Genomic DNA, 25,312 nt, shown 5'->3' on the forward strand with positions numbered 1-25,312 from the left:
TTTGTTTGTGTGTGCGTTTCTGGTACATTTTCATGAGGAAACAAAATGAAGTTTTTTGCAAATACAAAAATGCAGAATATTTCTGTGAGGGGTAGGCTTAGGTGTAGGGTGATAGAAAATACAGTTTGTACAGTATAAAAAACATTACACCTATGGAATGTCCACATAAAACACGAAAAACCAGCATGTCTGTGCATGTGTTATTTAGTTCAATGTCATCTTTTTTATCTATCTATCTGTCTGTCTATCTATCTTTTTAACATTATCTATCTATCTATCTGTCTGTCTATCTATCTTTTTATCTATCTTTTTAACATTATCTATCTATCTATCTATCTATCTATCTATCTATCTATCTTTTTAAAAGTTTTTCTCTAAACTTTTCCTGGGACCTCAGGCCCCAGGCCCCCAGGGGTCCTCAGACCTCAGAAGATATTCAAAATGTAAAGTATAAAATCTTGCAATGACCTCATATTCAGCCTTAAAAATATATCAGCCAAAACTCAAGAACAGTGTTAATGTTTGACCTACATTATGATTTGAATTCTATCAAATATCTGGTTTATTAATAGAAAAGTCTCAGTTAACACTATTTTATTGCTAGCACTGATATTATATAAAAATCTATGTAGTAAAGTTGACTGACGTGGACTTCAAATAATAGACCTATATGCTGAAGCAATGCAAATGTATCTGTTTTTTGTTTGTTTGTTTTTTAGTTCACGTTAACAAACAAATACAAACCCCCAGTCGTTTATTGAGCACTCCTCAGGCTCCTCTGGCAGTATTTTATTTTACCCCCCGGAACGCGAATTTTAACGGGGGACTCCCTCAAACCGCGACCGGGCTACTTTTGGGTTAGTTTTGAGTAGCAGTTGGGCGGGATTTGTTGTGAAACCTGGCAACCCTGCTCTCCGGCGCTCGCCGCTTACAGACGCACAAGTCTCTCTCTCTCGAGTGCTGGAGTAATGCCGCTGTAGTGCGCAGAGCTGGCGGGCATCGCGTGTGACTTTCCCTTCGTGATTCACTCCGCCGCGGAGAGCACAGTCAGTATGGTGGCGAAGGATTACCCGATTTACCTGCTGATCAAACGCGCAAACTGCGGCGTGGATGAACCGACCAGCCGCTGCTGCGGCGTGGGGAGAAGAGAGCTGGAGGTGAGATCCGATCCGAGCGCTTGTTATCTGTGACCGACGATAGAGCTGTTGAACGCAGTAAACACAGCTGTCCACAGTCAATAAGGCTGTTTATAATAATAAAAAAATAATATTTATTATTGTTGTTGGTGGTGGTGTTAATGATATTGCCATCATCATAATAATAATTAATATATACAATACATTATTTGTGATGAAGATTTGTATTCCATATTATTTATTTATTTATTTATTTTCAGTAATAAAACTTAGACATCAGTTTACTAGTTTGCACTGTTGTGGCTTCTAAATAGGTGTATTTGTTTAGCCTACATGTTATTTATGCAGTTATTTTGATTATTGCGGTGATGTATTGTCACCAATAGGCTCACGTGTTTTATTGTTACCAGACTGACATGTGCCTGATGTGTCTACAATTCTGAAACACTGTATTTGTAATCACATCTGCACACTGTCTTGATCAAAGTACCCTAAACAAGATGTTTGAATCGTGACTTGTGACTTTATTCTCAGAGAAACGAAAGTCAGATTTCGCTCGGTTTCATCACATGGGTGAGTGTGGTGAAGTTTAGCAGATGTTTGTGGTGTTTGGCTGCTTCTGATGTGGTTTCTGCATCTGTAGGTCAGCGCTGGGTTTTCTGCATCATTTCTTCAAAGCCTGCTAATGTTTTTGCTGTGCTGTGTGTCCAGATGCATTGGCAAAGTGCTTTTGAAAGGCTGCGCTGAGGCTGAGAAACTCCTAGAGTTTAGTAGTGATGTTTTTATCTTTCTCTCCTGTTGTTTTAGTGTGAAGTCAGCTAAACTCAGAGGGCTCAGGGGTGTTTAAACCACTGTAGAGCTGATAGATATGTGTTGTTGTTATTTTTTTGTTTTGTTTTGTTTTTTGGAAATGTACCATGACAATACTATAGGTACATATTATGATGATGATGATGATAAATAATAATACTTTGTGTTGCCCTGCTGAGTTCACAAGCAAAACATATACAGCACAGTGTGCTGTCCTTTTTGTTAACGGGTCACTCAGTTCGTGTATTAATTTTTTTTATGAAATCCTTTGACTGATTAGTGAATCAGACTAAACTGGAGTCTTTGGTCTGAATCATGGACTGAATCATTCAGACAGCTCAAACTTTCATTGAATCAGTGCAGGTGACTCATTTGCTCACTGAACCGCTGGTTGTCACAACCTGAATCACATATAAAGCTGAGAATTGTTACTGCTTTATGTATAATTCCAGAAAGCAAGATGCACATTTAGTAAAACTTAAATCAGTCTAATTACTGACTGGTTAACTACTTCTCTTAGCGCAATGAATGCAGTTGTTAAGCCATTTTTGTCACCAGATGTTATAAAAATAGTTATTTTTTCTCTAAAAGCAAAGTTTAGATGTTGCATGTGGAAGTCATGATCTTTGCATGTTGACTTCAGGAATTGCATTGGCTCTTTGTACTGGGTTTTACAGATCAGTCACATCTCTGAACATGTGGGATTGTCGTTATGTCCCTCTTCAGGAGTGTCAGTCGCATGTCTCATGGATCACTTCACACAGTTTAGTTTGAAGAACAGGGAGGTCTGTAAAACTATCAGCTGACATTCCAGTTCATCACAATGCAGTTGCTGGAAGCACATGGCCTTTTACTTTGTGAATGCTCAGTAATAATTTTATACATATAAGCATTTAAAATTCACAGGAACTATGGCGACACAGGGAAAAGTGAATGAGTAGGGAGACCAGTTCTGCTTTCGTGAGGATAATATGTTTTCAGCTGTGAGGCTGAAATTGAATATCCTCACTGTCCTTCTAGCTTCCGTGTCTGGTATTGTTGTGGTTGTGATGTCTTTGATCTCTTTTCAGTAGTACGATTGACTCAGAAAAGATTGACTGCAAGCTGTTTTACTGATACGTCCATCGTCTTTCAGCAAATTTGCACGCAATGTATCTGGTTGTCGTGACAGTAAATTTCACACGCTTTCTGCTGCTCTTATGCAACACTCTTAAAAATAAAGGTTCTTTATTGGCATCAATGGTTCTGTGTAGAACCTTAGACATCCATGGATCCTTTCACATGCAGAAAAGTTTCTTTATAGTCGAAAAAGGTTCTTTAGATTTTAAATGTTCTTCAAAATGGTTCTTTTTGGAACTGTTCACTGAAAGATTCTTCACTGAAGGAACCAAAAATGGTTCTTCTATGGCATCACTGCAAAAACACCCTTTTCGAACCTTTATTTTTAAGAGTGAACATGAACATGCAAAGAAGTTTTTTTTTATTTAACTTTTTATTTTACGTAAATAAATCAGACATCAAATTTGGTCAGTTAGGACATGCAGCACAAACAGCTGGTAGTAGGAAAAAAATCTATATAATGTCCTGACAGAAAATTATCATTAGCTTTCTCATTAATGATGCTTAACATGAAATTTACAGTGCTGCATACTGGAACAGAGTATGAACACAGAGTATGAATGTACAAAGTTTAACAGTAAGCGTTTTACCAATGATAAATGTTAAAGAAAATGCTTAGCATGCTGTGTAGCTTATTGTGTGTCTCAGTGCATAATATATTTTATTAATAAGGTGTATACCGTCCTAATTCATTACATTAAGTATTTTATTTCTAATGTTTTTTATGGCTGAACATGCAGTTGTTTTAACAGCAAAAATGATTGATAATGTTATAATAAAATGCTGTAAGAACAAAAAAAAATATATATATATATATATATATATATATATATATATATATATATATATATATTTTAGTATTGAGATTTATACATTTAAAGTTGTCCAAATTAAGTTCTTAGCAATGCATGTTACTAATCAAGTTTTGATCTATATGGTAGGAAATTTACAAAGTATGTTCATGGAACGTGATCTTCACTTAATGTCCTAATTATTTTTAGCATAAAAGAAAAATCAATCATTTTGACCCATACAATGTATTGTTGGCTATTGCTACAAATATACCTGTGCTACTTAAGACTGGTTTTGTGGTCCAGGGTCACATATGTGCATTTAGAGTTTACTTTTTAAGTAAATATTCTTATTAATATTTTGTGTAAACTTATTTGAATTGAAAATGCACCAAGCACCAGCCCAGTGTTCCCCCTGTGATACGTGTGAATTTTTTTTTCTCCTGACATTTGGGAGACCCAGGGTTTAACTGCAGTTTGGGTGTCATTCCGCCCTGATCAATGCATGACTCAAACTTTCCCACAGCAGCGACTCCCTCTCAGCAGAACACATCAAAAGACATGTGTACAGCCATCAAGTCCACATGCTTTCATCTTAATTACGGGAGCTCTAGTTCAGACCCCTCTCATCAGAGCACATCTGCAGCTTCTCTTTGATTGCTGCGTACAGCTGCACAGACACTTTGACCTGTTTCTGGAGCCCATTCCACGATGGACCCTTCTCAACTTCTGGTACTCATGAGAACTGCTTTCAGTTGTATTAGCTTCAGTTCAAACTTAGTAAACTACCAAACCAGATAGGATATCTAAGATACGCTACTTCATTTGACCAACTTTTGAAGGTGCAGTCAAATTTCACAGGGAAAAAAGGTCCATTAGCAGTAGTGTAGTAATGTATGAATCACAGCTAACACAGAAGTAGATTTCAATGAAAGCATTTTGTCTTGGTCAGTGTGACAAATTTGAATAACCAGTTTGAACCTGATGTGGAATCTGGGTGGTAAAGTCTTAACACTTAATTCCCAATTATGCAGATTCCTATTGGATTTAGACTGCGAAAATTTGCAGAACAACAGAAACAAATTGATCGGAAAAAATATATGTAATTAAAAGTTATTGAAAGACAAATAACGCATTTCATTTAATCGCACAAACAGCTTTTCAGAATAGTTGAGTAGTGTAATAATCCAATATTTGTGTTAAGATGCTTCCTTAAGGCTTAGGTAAAGGGTACCATCACATTTACCATTGTTCTGCAGTTGTTTTATTTTTTTATTTTTAGTATTTTAGTTTGCTAATATTTTTCCTGAAGAGCCAAAATATTAAATGTCATGGATGAATATTTACTGAGTAAACCACTATTTTGTAGAGGGAGGTCAAAATAACAATTTTCACCTGAGATTCAGAGTCAAGTTACAGGGGGTTAAAATGAATTCAGAAAGATGGCAGCATCATAATGTTATTTTTACACAGGTCTGTTGGTAAAATCTGTTGACTTTATTAATCTTTGTTGCATTATGTGCTAATGGTGACCATTCAACAATGGGGAAACAGCACTTTTCAAGTTTTTCTCCAAAGTTTGCATGCCTGTAACTCAAGAAGTATTAAAGATATCTTAATGCTTTTTTTAGATATTGGGTCTTAACAAACTTTCCTTTTGGCATCTTTATTTTTAATGCCCTATGAGATTCGGTTCCAGAGATAATGGATTTTTAATACGGCTCCAGAAGTAAATCATTAAAATGTACACATTTTCAGTGGTCTAAACCCAAATATGGGTCAGTTTGAAAAAATATGATGCTTCTTTTCTTTTAAAGAGGAATGTCTGAAGAACAAATAATGTTAAAACTAGAGATGTATCTCATTTCTTTCTGTCAAAACAACTGCATTGAACATAACTGAGTGGCATAAATTTTCTCTTTCCAAAGTTTGTGTGCCTATAACTCAATAAGTATTAAAGATATTGCAATATGATTTTAGATTCTAGTTGTTAATAAACATTTCTTTTGAAATGTTAATTTTCAAAGCCCTAGATCAGTGGTTTTCAAACCGGTCCTGGAAGCACCCCTGCCATGCACATTTTGTATGTCTCCCTTATCAGACACATTCAATTCATGTTGTGCAGTTTCTACTAACAAACTGATGAGTTGAATCAGGTGTGTTAGAAGAGGGAGACATACAAAATGTGCAGGGCAGGGGTGCTCGCAGGACTGGTTTGAAAAGCACTGCCCTAGATCATTCAGTCCCAGAAATATGGGGATCTCAATGAGGCTCAATGTCCAGATAGTTGAATGTTTACTTTGTGTACAGCTGATACTTTGTTTAAAGAACAATGTCTGAAGAAGAAATAATGTTGAAATTAGAATTGTATCTGGTTTCCCTCTATCAAAACAATTGCATGAAAAAAAAAGTATAATATTTTTGCAAACAAACCCACATTTGGTTTTTGAGCACTGAAAATGTTGTAAACATTTTAATGATTTACTCCGGGAGCCATAATGAAATTCCAATATCTCTGGACCCAATAATATCATAGGGCATTAAAAATAAAGATGCCAAAAGGAAAGCATCTTTAATACCTCTTGAGTTACAGGCAAAAAAGTGCTGTTTCCCCATTTTTTAATGGTCACCTTTGGCACATAATGCAACAAATATTGCTAAAGTCAACCGATTTGACTAGAAGACCTACCAATCTCTGTGAAAAAAATATAGATGATGATGCTGCCATCTTTCTGAAGTCATTTTTACCCCCCCAGTAACTTGATCTTCCTCTACAAAATATTGGATAACTCAGTAAATATTCGTCAATGAGCTTTAATATTTTGGCTTTCATCACTATACATGTCTATCAAAAAAGTCAGCAAAATCAAAAATTTGAGTCTGGGAAGTTTGAGAAATTTGGTTGATTTGACACAGAATAATCATAAAGTTCAAGTTGGACATGCAGATTTGCTGAGCTGACCAACAGTTTTTTTTATAAATACACCGTTCTATACAGAGCTTTTATGAGATGCTCAAAAAGGAATCACTTTTTGTAGTGTTGCAATTCCTTTTGGAATGGTTGATTTGGTTTGTAATATTGGACACTTTGTTTAATGTGTTTTTAAAATGAATAAAATCACCTCCAGATTCAAGATGGCTGAAAATGTGGGTGATCACAGTTGCTCAGTTGTTTGTTGGTCAGTGTTGTATACATCTTTTGTAGCGCCTGTGTTTATGTGTGGGTTTTAATGGAATTTGTAAGAAGTTGGCTGACCTCATGTAGTATTGGCCTGTAGTAAATAATTATAGAGAACTGTGACGTGTTCATGACTTTTTAAGGTCATGTTAGTTTGGCTTGTGTAAGTGGTGGGGGTTTCTGTTAAGTGACTCACATACTGTAGGATAACCTCTCCACAATAGGGCGACGTGGTCTTTTGTGTTATGTAAGGGCTATTTTGGGATTCCTGTGGGTTTGCTGTCGGCCTATAACCCATTAGCTAAACAGGAAATGGGTTTGTAGGTGTGAGATGGAGACTCAAAGCACATGCTATGAGTCAGATGTCAACAATGCATACTACGGTCATTACTGATTACTGATGAGTAGTATTGTGAACAGTTTGTTAGGTTAAAAAGAGTCCTGTTACTGCATGGAACGTACCACTTCTCATCATATAGTGGCAGAATCCTCTCATTTAATCAGAATTTACTGTATAATGTGGAATATCATGGATTTTGATAAATCAAATCAAAAGTAGAACTAAGTTAAAACATAAAAAGGCTGCTATTAAAATACGAAGTCTGAGTGTCTCAATAAATGAGCTGAAGTACGTGTGGCGATTGTGATATTTTCAGCATCTGCCACCTCACTATATGAGACACTCCACGTACCTGTAAACTTCATCTCCAGAGCTGCTCTGAGAGTCACTTTACAGCATTAATTTGAGAAAAGCTTTTTTTAAAACACAGGAACTTTGGGAAAAAAATAAAATATAGTTTATTATAAAACAGATTTAATCTGGAGTGAAGCCTATTGTTGTTCAAATATGAATAAACTGGTAAAATTCTATGTATTTTGTAATGGAAAACACATAATTTGGGGCAAAATTTCAAATTTCTCAAAATGAGTCTTTTCATGTTTTTATTCAATCCCAATTTTATTTTCCAGTCTTTTTCTGAATATCTATTCTCAAAGGATTTGGTTGTACTTTGTAGCAGTGGAGTTTTGTGCCTCAGCATTACCCTCAATGAGCCATGATACACATCCATTGATCCCGGACAAATCAGGCCACATGTCTGGGAGGCACATTCAGACCTACATGAGCAACTATTGAGCAATCATATTATAGTGCAGTGATGCACCGGTGCAGAACGCTTGGCCAGTAGCCATATCTACAATTATGCATCTGGTCAAATAAAGCAGAATCATATTAGCAAACCTCAGCGAGTCAGAGGAGCTTGTCCACATCTTCAGCTCAAAGATTATGCAATAAGGTAATTTATATACAGTGTATTATACAATCAGGTTGCTTTTTTCACATAAGAGTTTTGTATTACCTAACATGAGATGTATAAGTGTCTGTGTATGGGTTTAGTTAATTATAGTTTAGGGACAAAAATGTTTTCAGAGTGTTGACAGATTTGACAGAAACTGTCTTTGACTTTGCAAATTAATAAATAAATAAATGGTATGTCTCTTTACCACAGACATCATTTAACTCATTAGTTGAAAACTGCCATACTGAAAATCCATAAGGAATTCCACGGGGAATCTGTGGATTAAAAATGACATATATATGTATGTTTGTTTGTTTGAATGTGTTGGTTTTAGAACTACAGCCTGAACAGCTCCAATTTATGTGAAGCAGTAGATTTCTATGGCATTTCCTTGTGTGTGTGTTTGATCTCCAGACTCCAGTATGACTGTCTCACATAGATATGATAAGGCACACTGCTGATTGTGTTGATGAACAGACATTGAAAGCTTTGATATGATATGTGCTTGTGCTTGTCTTCATGCTTTGCATTGGCAGCCTCATTTCAGTCCTGAATCTTGGTAATTGTCTAGTTGTCTTGTTAGTGTCAGTAAAAACTGAGAAACTGCAGATTTAGACATTTTTATTCAGACAATTATAGACATTATTTCTAAATAACAGTACATTTATTTACTGCAAGATTCATATGGAAAATATTTGTTGTAGGGGTCAGTCTGATTTAAGTGGTTCAAATATTGTAAAGTAAATTGCTGTATAAATAATTTTACATTGCAGCCTCCACTGGATCACTTGAGATGGATTGTAAGTAATTGTAACATGCAAACTTTGTTCCTACCTTAAAGGAGAAGTTCACTTCCAAAACAAAGATTCACATATAATGTACTCACCTCCTTGTCATCCAAGATGTCCATGCCTTTCTTTTCTTTAGTCGTAAAGAAATTATGTTTTTTGAGGAAATGTGGCTTCAAACGATCCCAAATGCGGTTGTAAACAATTCCAGCCGAGGAGGAAGGGTCTTATTTAGTGAAACAATCTGTAATTTTTATTTAAAAAATACAGTTTTAATACTTTTTAATGTCAAACGCTCGTCTTGTCTTTCTCTCCCTGAACTCTGTTTTTTTTTTTACTCAAGACAGTTAGGGTATCTCAAAAAACTCCAATCGTATTTTCTCCCTCAACTTCAACACCGGATCAAACACCCTTAACAAAAAAGGTAAAACAGCGATATAGGACGATTTTGAAGTTGAGGGAGAACATGAGATGGGAGTTTTTCGACATACACTAACTGTCATGAACCGGAACAAACAATCTAGGCAGATCGTTGGGCATTAACAAGTATATAAATTGTATTATTTTTATGAAAATAACCGATCGTTTTGCTAGATCAGAGCCTTTTTCCTCGGCTGAGATCGTTTACAATCACATTTGGGATCATTTGAAGCTGCATTTTGGAAGTTCAAACTCGGGGCACCATATCAGTCCATTATATGGAGAAAAATCCTGAAATGTTTTCCTCAAAAAACACAGTTTCTTTACGACTGAAGAAAGAAAGATATGAATATCTTGGATGACAAGGGGGTGAGTAAATTATATGTGAATCTTTGTTTTGGAAGTAGACTTCTCCTTTAAAAGCAAATATTGCATTGTTTTTTTGCATTCAGCATTAAGTGCTTTCTTGTTCTTACTGAATGTTTAAATTTCATTGAGTACACTGTATTTAGTAAATGAGGCATCTATACCTATTAAAAAGCTGCACAAACACATACCAAATGAATTAATGATTTTTATTCTATATCATCATTAAAGGCTATACAAATAGCTGTAAATGAAGACATTTTACACAGTATTTCCCTCAGAATCTGGTAAAACAGAAAATGTTTATAAATGTTTTATTTAAATTTGGAACGTAAGGGAGGAGTACCAAATCTGGTAGGGTTACGGGCCGATCTGATCTCATCTTGAACTTGCCCGTCACTAGTTTTGAATTGCATTCAGACAAATTTCTAACAAAACAACACTCAGTGTTCATAGCTACAAGCTAAATTATTTTACATACTTGCACAGACAGAATTTGACCCTAGCATGTCTAGTAAAGCTGATGTTAACGCTGTGAATCAGAGATATCTGTGACTGCTAAGGCAAGTATTTGTGGAAACCTTTTAATCATAACCTTTGAGTGTGCATCACATTATGCTACAGGGAGATTTGGTGGGAGATTTTCCCGGAGCCACTCAGACAGGCTGAAGCCTCATGACCACATGAGTTGTGTAATCTTCAATGGCTGCAGGTGTGAGGTGTTCATCTGTTGTGTTTTTGATCTTCAGGAGCCCAGCACCAAGCGGGTGAAGCCTCTGTCTCGAGTGACGTCGCTGGCGAGTCTCATCCCTCCAGTCAAAGCTGCTCCGCTCAAACGCATTGGACAGACGCTGCAGGTACAGGCCTGACTACAGGATCTGCTCCATTAACCTGTCTTAACTTATTATAGATGTGCTAGCATTCTGCTCTGGGGCCGTTTGCATAAAAGGTTTAGACTAGTCTTAAGAGTTAGTCATCTAATGTTTTTTTTAGTCAAAATTTGGAACTTTCAGTTACATAAAAACTTACATCTAAGTTGAATTCAAAATATAAGACTCCTTACCTCTTTAGTTAACTGCTAGTTGGTCAAACTAGTTCTTAAGAGTCTTAGCATAGATGCTAAGTTTATGCAACTGGCTCCAGTAATGCTGATGTGTTCTTTTCTGTATGAGAACAAACTTGTCAATGTTTGCTTTACCAGTTCTTTTATTAGACACAGATTGGTGTTCATTAGAGCTTATAAGCTTGACATATGAAATGATAGTTGGAAAAATCAATTTTTCTTATGGAAGAGTTTATTGAACTGTTTTCTCTGTTCTCTTCAGCGCTCCATCAGTTTCCGCAGTGACTGCAGACCAGAGATCATGGCACCACGGCCTTGGGCCAGGCAGATCGCGCCAGCCATCACCAAACGCCGCGACAGCAAGCTGTGGAGCGAGACATTCGATGTGGGCCTGGGACATATGCTGTCCTCCAAAGAGATCAAGAGACAAGAGGTGACTTCACCACAGTCAGATCTGATTTGTTACCACTGTGGAAAACTTGTGGTCAGGACAGTCTCATACTCAGCTGAACTTTAAAATACAGTGCCTTGCGAAAGTATTCATACCCCTTAATTTTTTTCATGTTTTATGTTGCAACCGTATGTTAAACTGGTTTAAATTACTTTTTTTCCATAATGACAAAGCACAAAACATATTTGTGACAAGTTTGCAGATTGATTAAAAATAAAACCCTGAAATACGAACATTGCATAAGTATTCATACCCTTAACTCACTACTTAGCTGAAGAACCTTTACAGTCTCAAGTATTTTTTGGGTATGATGCCACAAGTTCTGCATTTGGCAGTTATATGCCATTCTTCTCCTCACCTCTTCTCCTCTCAAGCTGTGTCAGCTTGGATGGGGGCTGGCAGACATTTTCCGGTTCCCCAGAAATGTTTGATTGGGTTCAAGCCCAGGTTGTGGCTGGGCCACTCAAGGACATTCACAGTTTTCTCTATAAGCCAGTCTTGCTGTGTTTTTTTCATGTGCCTTCACTGAGGAGAGGATTGAGTATGGCCACACCGTCATAAAGACTCGACCGGTGGAGTGTTGCAGTGATGTTTGTCCTTCTGTAGGTTTCTCCTGTCTTTCACATATGATCATGGAGCTCAACTGGAGTGACCATCAGGTTCTTGGTCACCAGTCAAACCAATTCCTTCTCCATCAATTGCTCAGTTTGGCCAGGCAGCCAGCTCTAGGAAGAGTCCTGGTTATTTCAAACTTCTTCCATTATGGATAATGGCGGCTACATGCTTCTGTGAACCTTTAATGCAGCAGAATTTTTTCTGAACTCTTACCCAGAAGTGTGCCTTGATGCAAGCCTGTTTATGAGCTCTACAGGCAGTTTTTTGACCTCAAGGCTTGGTTTTTGCTCTGATATGCATTTTCAGCTGTTAGACCTTTTATTTGAGAGGTGTGTGACTTTCCAAATCATACTCATTCAAATGAATTTGGCATGGGTTAAGTCTACACAAAGTGTAGTAACATCTACACGTGATATGAGTGCTCCTGAGCTAAATTTGAAGTGTCTCAGAAAAGGGTATGAATACTTTTGCAATAGAATAATTTCAGTTTTTTATTTCTAATTAATTTGCAAAGTTGTTAAAAACCTGTTTGTGCTTTGTCATTATGGTGTATGGAGTGTGAACTGATGTGGGAAAATAAGGAATATATAGAAGTATAGCATTAGGCTGCAACAAAAAAATGAAGGGGTATGAATACTTTTACAAGACACTGTATTTTCCTGGCATCTAGCAACATTATTATTTATTAAGTAAAAATTCAAATCTACATGTATAGAAGTACCATTGTACAGTGCTTGTAAACTTTGCACTTTTGATTTGAATGTCTGACTTACCAATGACGTGAGTTTAAATGGGGCTGTTTGTTTGTCCGAATTCTAAGTGTTTGTCTTTGGTGCATAATTTATTCCATGCTAGAATATTTTATAGTCTTGAGGATAGATTGACTTTTAACTTGGACCAGTTATCACATAGTAATGCATGTATAAAATTAACTTACAAATGATTAAATCCTATTTGAAGTATAACCAGAATGTCTGCAAAGATTATATATCTTACTGAAGTTTCTCTTTTCTTTTGTTGTTTCTTTCCTGTCCTCTGTTCGTAAGGCGATCTTTGAGCTTTCTCAGGGAGAACAGGACCTGATTGAGGACTTGAAACTGGCCAAGAAGGTACATATACTCTGCTTTTAACATCACTGCATGAAAACCATGAATCCTGGTTTTACCCCGGCTTATAAAATCTCCAAAATGTAGTTATTTTGCACTAATATCCCCTATATTTGATTTCACATTAAACTTTAAACCCTCAAGTGTTTATTTTGGTGGAAAATCTTTAAGTCAGTGTTTACTGTGAAGCGAGCTGCTTTGAGACACTGACAACATCTGAAAATATTGAACACATAACACAAGTAAACAGTGCTGTGCTTCACTCTGAAACATGCAGCACATCTGACTAAATCACAGCCTTATTGCACTGTCAGTTTAATTTCAACTGCAGACCTATTTTATTTATTTATTTTACATTTCTTTATTCCGTTTGGAAAGCCCTGCCCCAGCATATGACTTTATGATGTCTGTTTCTACATTCTGTTCCAATTTTTATCATGTTTTTCAGTCAAATTTCCAAATATTTCATCAGTTCTGTTTGGGCAGGTTTGAGTGTCTCTTTTTCTGATGTGTGATATCATCTTAGGCGTATCATGACCCCATGCTGAAGCTGTCTATTATGACAGAACATGAGCTCAATCAAATCTTCGGCACGCTGGACTCCCTCATTCCACTGCATGAAGGTGAGCATGAAGTGAATGTGTTCTCATCTGTGTGTGTTTTTCAGTGTGGCGCAACGTGACACATTTTCAGCTACAAGTATTTGTTTATCCAAAGCGAAAATGAACTGTTGTGCAACTGGACACAACAACATCAAATCAGAACACAAAATAATGGAAATTGTATGGTAAGCCAGTCATGATGCAACTTGACTGCTTAAGCAAATGGAGATGGAATATTGATTTTTAGTTTAATAAGTGGATTTTATTATGCAGCATGAAAGCACAGAAGATCACAATAAAAACATGCCAAAGCAACTAAATCAAATCAGCAACTCTGTTGTCTCTTCACCACGAGGCATAATATTGCGGTCCAAAACCTTCACCCGAACAGCTGAAACAATTACATCTTTTAAGAAGCCTCTTTAACCACTCCACAACCCTAAACCAATGCACTTGCATCTATCATCTGCTCTATCTTTCTAATAAATGTGGCATTATATACTGCAAATATTGTTGACTCATTGATGTAGATCAATGTCCATTACCTGAATTACTAAAAGCAACATTTTGATTGAAATATGAAAACATTTAATATAGGCCAACCCTTTGTCAACATCATAGGTTGCATCACACATTGACGTGATGACAAAAGACCTGAGCCGTTTCTCTGATCTTGTAGGTTTGCTGAGTCAACTACGAGAGGCCAGAAAGCCGGACGGCTCGACAGATCACGTGGGCCATATCCTGGTAGACTGGGTAAGATCATCTCACTGTCATGCTTGTATTATGAAGTTCTCTCCATCTGATGAACACCAATGAAAAGATTTAGGCTGCTGATTTTAAAATACATACTGTTTTAATTTTTCATTCGTTTCTTAGAAATGAGGCATGTTTTTTCATGCGAGTTTGTTGTTTTCAGAGCAACCTGAACAACTATTCAGTGTTTGATTAACAGTTTTTTCTCTGTTAACCATTTATGGCAAGTGTATGATGCTTAGTGTTTTAAAATCTGTTCAGATTTTGTTGGCGCAGATAGCCTTGTGGGTAGTGCGCCGACATATAGGGCTACTGAGTTCAAATCCTGGCTTCCCCCTGAATGCAATTTTCAATGGCAAATCCCCGTCGACACGTGGGTTATGTTGTGAAAACCTGCCAACCCTGTTTGGGGGTGTCTCGCCTGCCAGTACATTTGGATAAAACCCTCCTGCCAGAGGTCCATCACAAACAATGATTAAGAATCAATAACTCAGTGATGAACCACCATAAATATTTTAAATGCCAAAAGAAATGCGTCAAATTTTTAATCATTAGCTGTGTCTGAAATTGCCTTTTATACCCTTACATAGTGCAATATTTAAAGGGGTCATCAGATGCTATGTTCACTTTTTCATGTTGTTTGAACATTAATGTGTGTTGGCAGTGTATGTACAAATCTACCCTATAATGATAATAATCCATGCAGTGGTTTTTAATTAATCTGTAAAAATAATATCCCCTTTTTCAAATCAAGCCATTCTCAGATGCCTGTTGGTGTGCCATCACACCCACAGAGGCCGCTCCCACGATAGCTGATTGACATGAGCTGTTACCTTAGACCAGCTGTCACAGTCCAGTAACTTTCCTTGTTTCGATGCCGAAGCAGGGATGTAAGTTAGACAAGAATATCTCCGATTGAGCGATTGAGGTGTTGTGTTGCTGGATGTAATAATGAACATAGTGGTCGTCATTTACTCCTGACATCTGAGCAGATGAAGATGCAGTAGATTAACGTACATTTGTTTGTGAATGGAATCCGTCTCATGATCTACATATATCCGTCTATGTTCACGCAAATCATTCATGATCCAGTTTCACTTACAGCAGAAGTGTGTATAAGCTTTTTTTTATGAATCTTTGCGATCGCCTTTCCTTATAACGTGGTAGTTAGTAAGTTTAGTGGCTAAACGCGGCTAAGGAGGATAATTCACCCAAAAATGAACTGTTGTGCTACAGTCGTCCCGAGTTCGAATCCCACCCCAAGGACCTTTCCTGATCCCACCCCCTCTCTCTCTCACATTTCGCTTTCTGTCATCTCTATACTGTCCTGTCATAATAAAGGCAAAAATGCCAAAAATAAATCTTTTAAAAAACATGCACAAATGAAGATAAAATATATTTTTAAATGTTTTTAGCCAACAAGAGTGTGGCCTCTAGGAGCAGGACTGGACACTGATTATCTCTCTTTCTTTCTGGTTGTAGCTCCCTTGTCTTGAAACCTACAACGGCTACTGCAGTAACCAGGTAGCTGCCAAAGCATTGCTGGACCATAAAAAACAGGACCATCGGGTGCACGACTTCCTCCAGCGCTGTCTGGAGTCACCCTTCAGTCGCAAACTGGACCTCTGGAACTTCCTGGACATCCCGCGCAGTCGACTGGTCAAATACCCGCTGCTGCTTCGAGAGATCCTCAAACACACACCGAACGACCACCCCGACCGCCAGCACCTCGATGAAGCTGTGAGTTACTGGCACCTTCACGTTCCTGTACTAGTCTTACACTACAACTTTAAATGAAAAGAAAACATAATCTTGTTCTGTGCGCATAGTTCATTTAGCTATTGACAACCAAATTTACATTAAATTGGTGTGGTGTGATTAACATTTGGCATCCATGTTTTTTGTTCACAGCTGTGAGATAACAAAACCTTATCAGACTTTTATGAGTGACTCCTGTATTGTGTACACAAACAAAATGATAATCAAATGGATTCATGTCCATATCAAAATGTCTGTCTACAATGTACAGCAGTGTATGTATGCGGTTTAAGTTCTGTCTCTATTCTTTGCTGCTTTGTCTTTCATAGATTAACATGATCCAGAGCATCGTGGCTGATATTAACACACAGACGGGCGAGTCGGAGTGCCGTTACTATAAAGAGCGCTTGCTGTATCTGGAAAGCGGTCAGAGAGATCTGCTGATCGACAGCTCACGGATCCTCAGCTGCCACGGAGATCTCAAGAACAACAGAGGAGTTGTAAGAACTTCAGTCTTGTCCTGTTTCTGAGACTTAGTAATTTATCAGCCAGGTGTCATTGAAGAAAACCCAGAGAAAAGGGACGTGCCCTCACGTTCCTTAAGAACTAGTCACTGGATTTTACAGAATAGTGGCCTTAAATCTGAAAAGTATTACAAAAATGTTATTTGGTCTCACACACAGAACACACAAAAACAAGAACGTGAAGTTTATTGCAGATTCAGCAGAGTGAGAATAAACACGGAACTTAAATGTAACATTTACTGCCCATAATGTAATGTAAATATATGACCTCATTACGATGCATAATTAATTTAGTGATGAGTGTTCCGATATCATCGCTAAAATAAATTAAGTGTTTGTGCATTTATAGTCAAATTTTGATTTCAAAAAAAAAAAAGAGTAAAAAAAATCTTTGAAATATTGCAGGTGATTTACTTGTAGTACTTCTAGTCGAGCCCCTCCAATAAATTGGGTATTAAGTTAAAGATTAATCTCTCATGTAAAGTCTCTTGTTATGATTTTTCAGAAACTGACAAAATAAATGGCTTTATTTGATGGCAAACCTAAATAAGAGTGTGGAGTGGTACATTTCTATAATTTAAGCCTCCATGCTTTTTTAATGTAAATGCTTAATATTTCATTCAATAAAACCATTGAATTCTTAATCTGAAAAATCTCAAAATGTATTAGTTTTATCAGTAGATTTTGGAAAAATCTTTGTAGGAGCTAAAAGCAAAGCAAAGTTTTGATCACTTCAGCATATGATCCTACGTAACTCAGGAAATAAGTAGAAAATTTGCAGTGAAACCAATATTTGAAGCTGCAGTCTACAACTTTTTTTGTTCATAATTTACAAAATTTATATAATAAATAGTACATCATGAATCCACTTTCCAAACCATGTTTTATGCGTGGCTTATCCTAAATCACTACGGTACACCTATAATAAGTTTTATATTCAGACTTTTAGATTCTGGTTTTAGGTTCTTACTAGTGTAGCTTCCCCTAACTAGACGTTCACCTGCCTAGTGAAGTCATTTTACTGCTATAGTAACAAATTATGCAGCTAAAAGTTAATGGATAAATTTGCATCAAACATTATTAAGAAACTATACTCACTAACAAACCAAAATCTGTTCCTTTCTCTTTCTTTCTGCAGAAGCTGCACGTGTTCCTGTTTCAGGACGTGTTGGTGATCACACGACCCATCACCCAGAATGAGCAGTTGTGGTATCAGCTTTACCGGCAGCCGATCCCCGTCAGAGAGTTGGAGTGGGAAGACCTGCAGGATGGAGAGATCCGACTGGGTGGATCCATCAGAGGAGCCTTCAGCAACAATGAGCGGAGTGAGTCAAAAATTCATCAGAGCTTGGGGCAAGAATTGCACTAAAAGTCCTAAAAATGGCCAGAATATTTAAAATGTGAGAGCAAAAAAAATCTGAATGTTCAGTTAAGGTCCGGGAAATCCAGGCAGTCCACATTACAGTTTAGAGAAACTGACTCTTATATTAGTCTTTATGCATTAAAATATATAGCTGCCTTTATATTTTAGGAAGAGGGTCCTTTATAATGGGATTTTACTACCAGTCAAATACACTATAAATACACTACCAGTCAAAAATGTAGCCATTTTATTTAATCATTTATTTGTAAGCAGTAATATTGTGAAATTTTATTATAGTTTAAAAGTTTAAACCGTTTTTTAATTAAATATATGGTAACACTTTACTATAAGGTGTCATTTGTTAATATTAGTAAATTAATTATTATTTTATCTTTATTTATTATACAATTAACAAAAAGCAAAAATAAGGAGGCCTCTAACACTAGCTTGCTTTTTCTTTTTCTATTTTGTTTTCTTTTTTTATTATATAATTAAAAAAAAAACTTTGCTATGTGTACAGCGTTAGGCTAACTGAGACATGTCATAGCACTTGCATGTTATTGCTCTTTTGTTGATTTTGATTGCTTCCTTTGTCCTCTTTTGTAAGTCGCTTTGGATAAAAGTGTCAGCTAGATGTCTAAATGTAAATGTAAATGTTAATGTAATAACTAACATGAATGAACAATGAACAATACATTTATTACACTGTTTATTAATCTTTGTCAATGTTATTTAATAACAATACAGTCGTCCATTGTTTGTTAATGTTAGTTCACAGTGCATTAACTACTGTTAACACAACTTTTGATTTTAATAATGCATTAGTAAATGCTGAAATTACCATTAACTAAGAATAATAAATGATGCAGTAAAAGTATTGTTCATTCTTAGTTCATGTTAACTAATGTCGTTAACTAATGAACCTTATTGTAAAGTGTTACCAAATATATTTTAAAACATAATTAATTTTTGCGATGACAAATTTGCTGATTTTCTTGATCGGTTATTATCAGTTATTGTTGCTCAATTATTAATAATGGTTCCTTTTATCAATGGTAGAAAATGTCTTTGCTACCTAATATTTTTGTGGAAAATTTGATTAAGGATTCTTCAAATAATAAAAAGAGAACAGCATTAATTTGAAATGGAAATCTTTTGTAACAAATTTCTTTATTGTAAATTTAATGCATTCTTACTGAAAAGTTTCATTAATTAAGTAAATCCTACCTTAGTGAAAAATAAATATACAAAAATGTATTTGAAATACATTTATTTCATGCTAAGCATACTTCAAATACATTTACATATTTATGTACTTAATAAAAATATCATGCAACTGTACATTTAGTGTACTAAACTGATATATTTAATGTCTGCAAAATTGAAACAACTAATTTTGTACTTAATGCACTTTAATTGGCTGGAAGTAGTGCTGAAGTCCAGATAAAGATCTACTGAAGTATATTTGATTGTGCTAAAGTGGAACTGTTGCAAGTATATTTTCATTTAGAAACTGATGTTATTTAAAGATCATGCAGTCCTCATCAATACTGACATTAAAACACATTTTAGGCTTAATATTAAGAAATGTGCATTGTGCACAAGTAGCACTCCAAATAAAGTTTATTAAAATGTTTATATCAGTAAGTCTCGAGTGATATGTCAGTAAATATGTTAATAGATTTGAACTATACTTAGTATGAAATAAATGCATTTTAAATGCATTTAAATTTAAAAAATTACTTTTTTACTAGGGTACATACACAACCATTCAAAAGTTTCGACAAAAATATTAAGCAGCAATAACTTGTTTTCAATATATACTAATATAATAATAATAAGAAAAGTTTCCTGAGCAACGAAATCCATATATGTGACTCTGGACCACAAAACCAGTCTTAAGTCACTGGGGTATATTTGTAGCAATAGCCAAAAATACATTGTATGGGTCAAAACGATCGATTTTTCTTTTATGCCAAAAATCATTAGGATGTTAAGTAAAGATCATGTTCCATGAAGATATTTTGTAAAATTCCTACTGTAAATATATCAAAACTTAATTTTTGATGAGTAATATGCATTGCTAAGAACTTCATTTGACAACTTTAAAGGTGATTTTCTCAATATTTAGATTTTTTTGCACCCTCAAGTTCCAGATTTTCAAATATTGGCCTATTATAGTAAACCATACATCAATGGAAAGCTTATTTATTCAGCTTTCATGTGATTTATAACAATATTACTGTTTTATGATCTATATTTTGGATCAAATAAATGCAGCTTTGGTGAACATAAGAGACTTAAAATCTTAATTATGCCAAACTTTTAATTAGTAGTTTATCTGAAGTCTGTGGCATCAAAAACAGCTGCCTTAATTTATATATTTTTAATACCTCACACAGTTCTGAACTATACAGGCCTGCTTTACAACAGCTGCTATAAACATAATCAATCTCTGTTTTCGTCCAGCCAAGAACTTTTTCCGGGTGGCGTTTCGCAGCGGAGGACAGCTGCAGACGCACTGCTTCCAGGCCAGCGACGCCTTCAATAAACAGCAGTGGCTCAACTGCATTCGACAAGCCAAAGAAGCTGTGGGATCTGCAGAATCCGAAGCGGCCCGCAACCCATCGTTCCCCTCACCGCAGACAGCATCTCAGGACAGAGCGAGGCCGTGCGCGCAGCCTAGTGACTGCTCAGACTGTAGCATGATGGACACCACTGACCCTAGCACGGATCTGAGCGGCGAATGCCCACACATGGACCTGACAGATGTAACCGTCACCCCTGTGAAAGTGTGATGCATAAACAAGTGCGACTCTGCTTAACCAGCGATCCTGTTCAGTATTGTGTTACAGAAATGCCAGGAAGCACTTCTCTGAAACTGACGCTGCTGTCGATGGTTCTTAACTTGCGTGTTATTCTCGTGCCTTTCTTTCACTGTGCTGTTGTTTGTGGCAGTCCAGTCTTTTAAAAACTGACAGTGAGGATCATCTGCCTTTCCACACCCTGTAAGACTGGGGCCACCGTTTCACTTCAATCACACTGTCTGCAACTCAGATGCACTACTGAGCGCAAGAAAAGTGTCACATTGGTGAAATATTGTTCAGGTGTTTAACGTTCGTTCAGTGATCACTAATAAAAAATGACCAGTCGAATGTTTTCACTATAGTCACGAGTATAGGGCGATCGTAGTATTTCTGAATAAGGAACGTATTACATATTCTCAGCATATTCTACGTCGATGTCAGAGCCAGATCCAATGGTGAATAATCACGTATTGAAGAATCCACAAATGAATTCTGTGAAGCACTTCAATTTAATCACTTTGGAGAATTGGGAGTGAGTTATTTCCTGTGTGATTGACATTGTGGCAGAAATATCAATTTTATACACTGTAGCATAAATGCAACCTAAGCCGAGTCTCTTGTGCCATGCAGATCAGCTAAATCTCTGTCATAGTGTTTTTGTGAGCGCTGAAACCGACAACTTATGCTGTAAAAAGAACAACCTTTGCCAAAACGTGTTTGGTGGTTTTCAGTGTGATCTGGTTTACTCGCTAGGCCGTGTTTTGTATTGTCAGATGTGCAGCGTTCAGTTTATAAGAACTATTCAAAAGTCTTTTATTCTGTTTCTTTTACATTTCTTTTTTTTTTTTTGTCTTTCTCTCTTGCAAGTATTGTATTGAAATGTATGATATAAGATGTTTATTTATAGTTTGTTTTTTCACTTTTGTTTTTCTATTTGGTTGTGTTGGATTAAAAGGAATTGGATTGGATTTAAGAAAGAGTGAATGTTCTAGAAATCAGAAATGATGAGAAAAGCGAGCGCACGGGGCCATATGGAAGATTTTGAAGGTGGAAATGCATGTTTAACACAATGGGAGAGACTGGATGATGGACAGTGTGTAATAAAATGAAGAAAATCAAATAAAAATTTTAAAAACCGTTAACATTTCTCTCTTTTACATAATTCGCCCTATACTGGTTTCGTCTAAGCCCTGTCTGTGAAACCGTGCCAGTGTCTTTTATGAAATATTCAGATTAGCCTGTATTTAATGATTATTATAAATAATAAGCATTGTAGTTATGCAAGAGGGTAGTAACACGAGATGCTCTGAATTGCTTTGCTTTCAGTTTAGGAAGTGTTTTGATGCAAACGTGTCAAGTTCATCTTTGAATGTTTACCATCTTTACACAGTGGAAAATAACGTTCAGGGACTGCTGAGTCCCTCTAGTGTTGCTCTGGTGCAGTGTATCACATGTTATAATGAGGACCACAGGGAGTCAAATCTTAAAAACACTAAGCTCTATGTATTTAGCTCCTGATGAACAAGACAATTAAACATTTTCCTACTACCACCCTTTTCTTACACATTGACTGTGTACACGACTGTTCAAAGGTTTGGAGTTGGTAATAAAAGTATCTTATGCTCATCAAGGCTGCATTTTAAAATAAAAAAATTACAGTAAAAATGTAAAATATTATTACAATCTAAAATAGCTGTGTTCTATGTGAATATATAGTCAAATGTAATTTATTTTTTGTGATCAATGCTGAATTTTCAGCAGTTTTCAATGTCACGATCCTTCAGAAATCATTCTAATATGCTTATTTGCTGCTCCAGAAACATTTCTGATTATTATCAATGTTGCTTTTAATCACTTAAATCATCCTTGCTAAATAAAAGTACATTTCAATGAAAGTATTTCAAAAGAAATAAATATTAATGTCAGTCTAGGTTAGTGAGAGCAGAGCCTCTTGAGATTAAACTCCTTCAGGAAGATTATTACTATTGATGATGCAATACAGGTCTGACATATGGCTGGAGCTCCTCATTGTGTGATATTCCCTGAAGAAGCCACTTATCTCAGGTGCCTTCTTGTCTGGCATCCCCCCTGACAGTAACGCGGCCCCTGGGTGAGGCCCCTCTTCACATGATGATGGTTATGTGTGCATATGGATAATTACTCACACCTGGATGAGTCTGGAGAACAATAACACACGACAGATGAAAGCCAGTGTAGCAGTTCGCTAATACCATCTGCTTTGTTATTTGTAGAGAACACTAAAATGTAAGATTTTGTCTTATGGACAGATTCATCATTCAGTTTACTGTCATTCTATATTTAGCAGATATAATTTCACCCATTTACAGAAGGAGATCCCTTATTTAACTATTTTGAGCCTTAAGGTTTCTAAAAACAATAAAGTTAGACAATCTCCCATTGCTTTATAAATGTGACAATAATAACTATTTGCTTATTTTACTTAGACACATTTTCTTCCTCTAATTATTATTATTTTATCATCATTTCCCATATTATTGTATCCCATACTTACTTTCTTTGGCCAAAATATCATGATTTGGAGAAGTGCTTGTACTTTACTGCTTTTGTACATGGGCAGCCGTAGAGAGTTCACCCCAAAAACATAAAAAAAAATTTAATGAATAATTTAATATATAAATGATTAAATAAATAAAAATCTGAAAATGTGCTCACCCTCAGGCCATCCAAGATGTAGATGAGTTTCTTCATCAGATTTGAAGAAATGCAGCTTTGCTTTCCAATGGATCCTCTGTGGTGAATGGGTGCCGTCAGAATGAGAGTCCAAACAGCTGATAAAAACATCACAATAATCCACAAGTAATCCACACCACTCCAGTCCATCAGTTAATATCTTGTAATGTGAAAAGCTGCATTTTTGAGAGAAGTCTGGACAAAATACCAGTGCTTCATAAGTCACCAAACAAACCTTTTTGCCCACACAAAACAAAATTAAATAAATAACAAAACAACACTAAACGTATCCACCTGATTCTTCTATGGAGAAGTGAAATTATTTGGCGAGACTTTCGGTTCCCTGTCTGGTCTGGTTTCTATCTCATCTGCGTCCAGTGATTTTAGCTGTACAAAACACCTTTTACTGCACGTTGTTATTCTTATTGTTATAGACCATTTTGCTAGATGTAAACATACTGGTCCCGATACACTTTCTGTATCTTTTTTTTTTTTTTTACTTTACACAAACATCACAAAAAATACAACCAACATAACATTTGACTGGATGAAAATGTTACATTAGCACCTTTAAGATGTATTTGTATATGAGAAATAAAAAAAAAAAACAGGAAGCGCTTCTGGACCAGTGTTGTTTACATCTAGTGAAATGTTTCCCTATAGCGGATAATGAACCGGAAGTCTCACCCATTACATTAAAATAATACGGTAAGACACTCCAATTTGCAATATCAAGCAGCAAAATTAGCTGGTTTGTACTGCTAAAAATAGCTAGACGTGGGTGAAACCGGAAGCCAGACCCACAAAAAAATTTGTAAGAGGAAAAACAAGGTGGTTAATCTTAACATTACCTTTTAGAAACTCGATAACAGCTACCAAAACACTCCCACTTTAGCTAGCAACGCAATAACAATAAAAAAGCGTGAATTAAATACTGGGAAAGTGTCAAGCCAACTTTAACGTCGTTTTGCAAGCACCGCTCACCCACACTTTGCTCGGACAATGTCTAATGTAGTATTTAACACTAATATACAGTGTATATGAACTATTGTTTGTTTGGTGATGAACTGAAGGGACATTGTGCAGTTGAGCACTGACTCCTGCAGGCGACGCTTGAGTTCAGCTGATTGAGCAGCGATATGATGGAGCCCGCTGGGCGGCGCTGCTGCGATCTGCTCACATCCACACACTGCGGGTATGAGTGGGCATGTACATGTGTGTGTGTTTATGTGTGCTGCGAGGCGCTTTCAGCAGACACAAACCCCACGCTGCCTCCAGCTATTAGCGCTGCGAGGAGGATCCACGTCCGCTCATGTCTGGAGCTCATGAATAAAGCAGCGATGGAGCACCGAGGAGGGAAATTCAGCGACAAAGGGAAAGATAATCCCGCTGCGCCTTCATGGAGCCAAAATGGCGCCACGGAGGAGGAGTATGGATGTCCGGACGGTCCCGACGAAGAGAGACGGGTCAAGAGCGTCTCACGGGCCGCGAAACCTGCCGAAGAGCAGCCGCGACTCAACTTCCACATCCCCCGGAAGAGCAGAGAAAAGAGAGGTGCGCTGGCCCGCTTTGTTTGTCTTTCCGTTACTCGGGACTGAAGACACGGAGTCTTGTGTCTCAAATTCTAGAGAGCCCTAAACCTAGACAAC

General features: G+C 36.6%; 2 protein-coding genes and 1 long non-coding RNA gene across 12 annotated transcripts in view; 2 read left to right on the forward strand and 1 right to left on the reverse strand.

Moving 5' to 3' along the window:
• Positions 1–22,514, forward strand: part of arhgef3 (Rho guanine nucleotide exchange factor (GEF) 3) — a 68,590-nt gene extending 46,076 nt beyond the window's left edge. The window contains exons 1-10 of one of the 3 annotated variants that reach the window (XM_051095088.1): positions 907–1,157; positions 10,656–10,763; positions 11,232–11,402; positions 13,082–13,144; positions 13,668–13,764; positions 14,423–14,499; positions 15,982–16,239; positions 16,587–16,757; positions 17,920–18,106; positions 20,614–22,514. In XM_051095088.1, the coding sequence (XP_050951045.1) occupies positions 1,053–1,157; positions 10,656–10,763; positions 11,232–11,402; positions 13,082–13,144; positions 13,668–13,764; positions 14,423–14,499; positions 15,982–16,239; positions 16,587–16,757; positions 17,920–18,106; positions 20,614–20,942 (1,566 nt within the window). In that variant the 5' untranslated portion in view covers positions 907–1,052 and the 3' untranslated portion in view covers positions 20,943–22,514. Of the gene's footprint in view, positions 1–906; positions 1,158–10,655; positions 10,764–11,231; positions 11,403–13,081; positions 13,145–13,667; positions 13,765–14,422; positions 14,500–15,981; positions 16,240–16,586; positions 16,758–17,919; positions 18,107–20,613 lie in introns of those variants that run through there. The other 2 variants (XM_051095087.1, XM_051095089.1) reach the window with 2 other exon arrangements.
• Positions 22,515–22,549: 35 nt separating this feature from the next.
• Positions 22,550–23,933, reverse strand: LOC127153829 (uncharacterized). Its single transcript, XR_007825341.1, has 3 exons — positions 23,646–23,933; positions 23,485–23,530; positions 22,550–23,128 (listed from the first exon to the last, which is right to left on the reverse strand). It is a non-coding gene; the product is annotated as an uncharacterized LOC127153829 (long non-coding RNA).
• Positions 23,934–24,844: 911 nt separating this feature from the next.
• tasora (transcription activation suppressor a) overlaps positions 24,845–25,312 on the forward strand; it is a 44,831-nt gene continuing 44,363 nt past the window's right edge. For all 8 annotated transcript variants that reach the window (XM_051094584.1, XM_051094581.1, XM_051094583.1 and 5 more), the window contains exon 1: positions 24,845–25,217. In XM_051094584.1, the coding sequence (XP_050950541.1) occupies positions 24,989–25,217 (229 nt within the window). In that variant the 5' untranslated portion in view covers positions 24,845–24,988. The remainder of the gene's footprint in view (positions 25,218–25,312) is intronic.

This window comes from Labeo rohita, chromosome 22 (assembly GCF_022985175.1).
Source record: "Labeo rohita strain BAU-BD-2019 chromosome 22, IGBB_LRoh.1.0, whole genome shotgun sequence".
Taxonomy (NCBI): domain Eukaryota; kingdom Metazoa; phylum Chordata; class Actinopteri; order Cypriniformes; family Cyprinidae; genus Labeo; species Labeo rohita.